At 35.2% G+C, this 2,580-nt stretch overlaps 1 protein-coding gene across 12 annotated transcripts in view; it reads right to left on the bottom strand.

Annotated features, from left to right (window-relative positions):
- Positions 1-2,580, bottom strand: part of LOC106878297 (neural cell adhesion molecule 2) — a 119,735-nt gene that overhangs the window by 76,192 nt on the left and 40,963 nt on the right. For all 12 annotated transcript variants that reach the window (XM_052975233.1, XM_052975232.1, XM_052975234.1 and 9 more), the window contains exons 3-4: positions 1,803-1,942; positions 385-519 (exon numbers count right to left, since the gene is read on the bottom strand). In XM_052975233.1, the coding sequence (XP_052831193.1) occupies positions 385-519; positions 1,803-1,942 (275 nt within the window). The remainder of the gene's footprint in view (positions 1-384; positions 520-1,802; positions 1,943-2,580) is intronic.

Raw genomic sequence — 2,580 nt, 5'->3', positions numbered from 1 at the left:
ATATATATATATATATATATATATATATATATAACTGTGAAATCAAAATCAATGATGTGGCAGTGGAACATTAAAAGCACATCTGAGCGTGATCCTTGCCAGCGCCACCTTACTGGCACATGTGCTGGTTGCAAGAGGAAAAACAACATTTGGGCGTGGTCAGATTGGAGCCTGGTGCATCAAACTGCCCAACCCAGCATGGAAAGCAGACGTTAAACGATGATGATGTACATATAAATAAATAAATATATATAACAAGCCCTTGTCATTTTACTTTATTGCTAGATGAGGTAACTCTCAGACGAGGGTTAACACCTTTGTAATTGCTAACGTATGAAAAAACCCTACTAATTTTGGTGTTATAATAAAAAATAAAAGACATACCTGTAATAATTTTTTTCAGTTTGTGTTTCCACTGAATTTTGGGAGCAGGGTCTCCTGTTGCAGTACATCGGATTTTGGCATCTTTATAAATAATTGGTTGCTGTACTTCTTCACAATTACTAAAACCAAGTGGCCCTGTGGAAAGAAGAAGAAAATGCTTCAATACTCTCTTCTTTATAACTGTGAAGCAGTTCACTGACCATTATGAAGTTTTTCTTTTTTTTTTTCTTCTTTTGACAGTAAAAAACATTACCGGTACCAAGACTAATATTAGATGACATTAACTAGATCTAAATTTACCTCAAAGTCTGCATGGGAACAATATGCTAGGTTGCATATTTACCATATGTACAGAGATATGTTTAGATATTTATGTGTGTGTATACATTACAACAAACAACCTAACAAACTCATAGTGCTGTCAGAAGACTAAAAAACTGTGCACTTGAAAATGACAAAGTAAATTGGATACAAGTGTTGCACTTCTCTAGTGTGATAAAACCGACACAATGTTGAATCCCATTCGTGGAAAAGCCATTTCTGAATGGCTTGGTCTAGCAAGCAACATGAGCCCTGTATGTTTAAGTGGCTTATTTTGCTTGTACTGAGTATGTAGTTAAGAGGGGGGAGGGGCACTGAAAAATTCATAGGCTGACTTAGGAGTTACCATACAGTGATTAAACTTGGCATGCATTAAATTCAACCTTTACTGATACTAACTGCATTGTTTTCTTTCCGGATAAACCCACATTAGATACAGAATTGAGGACTTAAAAAAAGTGGTACTAGAGACATTTCGTGAAAATGGATAAAATTTGGAACTGTGGTGTTATCAAATATCTGCAGAAAAAGGGGTTAGCTACCCAGGACAGTCATGCTGACATGGCTGCTACATTAGGGGGAAGATGCCCCAGCTTTATCAACTGTGCGAAAGCAAGCAGTTGAATTCAAGAGGGGTAGGGAGAGTCTTGAAGATGACCTGAGGTCTGGACATTCTGCCACAGCCATCACCCAAGAAAACTAGAATATCACCGTATAGCATCTTGGCCAACATTCAACCATTGAAGCAGAATGGATAAAATAAGTGTCTTCTAGGCCCTAAGCCTTGAGAGTAGATTTGGTAGATGGAAACTGAAAGAAGCCTTCAATTATGTGCGTGCATGTGTCTCTCTTATCTTGACATGTTCTAATTGTAAAGGAACATCACTCACATAAGCATGGTGCTGTTTTGTTCAAAGGATGGGTGGAAATATTTTGCTTGGTAAAAACACGAGTTAATGAAAGAATAGCACCTGGCCATACAAGATGTGTCTCAACGAATTGGGCCTGATCCATGCCAAGTATAGATGAGTGAATGTTAAAATGACAATATACACTCAATCATTATTTAAAACAACAACTGAGAAGAAAGAACTTACGGTATATTTTCAATGTTGTGATGGCTTCTAACTTCTTGCCATTTACTTCAGCTCTGCAAGCATACACTCCAGCATCACTTGTTTTCAACTCCTTCAAAATGAGTTTGCTGCTGAATGGTGGCTCCTTACGAATTTTGATGCTAGAAAAATTAAGAAAAACCAAAATGTCCTTAAGTCAAAATTACACTTAAGCATAATGGATAAAATCTTACAAATGAATTTAAAAACAGAATTTTCAATATTGAATATTTAAAATCTAGAATTTTTATTAGACTAGGAAAATTACAAAATCTTATTTACTGAATAAATATTATTCCACTGTAATTTGCTTAAATCAACACTTAAAGATATTTTGGCTTATAATGGATAAAACAAAAGAAACCATGAGAAAAAGAAAGATGTGAAGAAATTTCTCTAGTTTTAATCACTCATCATTCATTCAGCTAACTCATAAATACTAACATGCTGTACTTTGATTTAAAATAACTTTCAAAATTTGTAATTCTTTAATTTTTAAAATAACTTTCAAAACTCCTAATTCTTTAAATTTTTGCAGTATTCTCTCCGTTTCACAACCCATGTGTTTCTAAACTTCGCCACATTTTCCTCAGCAATCTCTCCTCCTCTCTCTAAAATTCGTAAACATTCTTGCCTTGTTTTATAACTTGCGTCTTTCTCATACTTGTCACGATTCTTCCATCGATAAAGTCTTTCAAAGCTCTCTCTCAATCTCTATTCCTTACAAGTGGCTTCTTGGCTGCTATTTCCTGAGGTGAAG

The sequence above is a fragment of the Octopus bimaculoides genome, chromosome 20 (genome assembly GCF_001194135.2).
Source record: "Octopus bimaculoides isolate UCB-OBI-ISO-001 chromosome 20, ASM119413v2, whole genome shotgun sequence".
In the NCBI taxonomy this organism is placed as follows: domain Eukaryota; kingdom Metazoa; phylum Mollusca; class Cephalopoda; order Octopoda; family Octopodidae; genus Octopus; species Octopus bimaculoides.
This window is presented reverse-complemented; position numbering and strand designations above follow the sequence as displayed.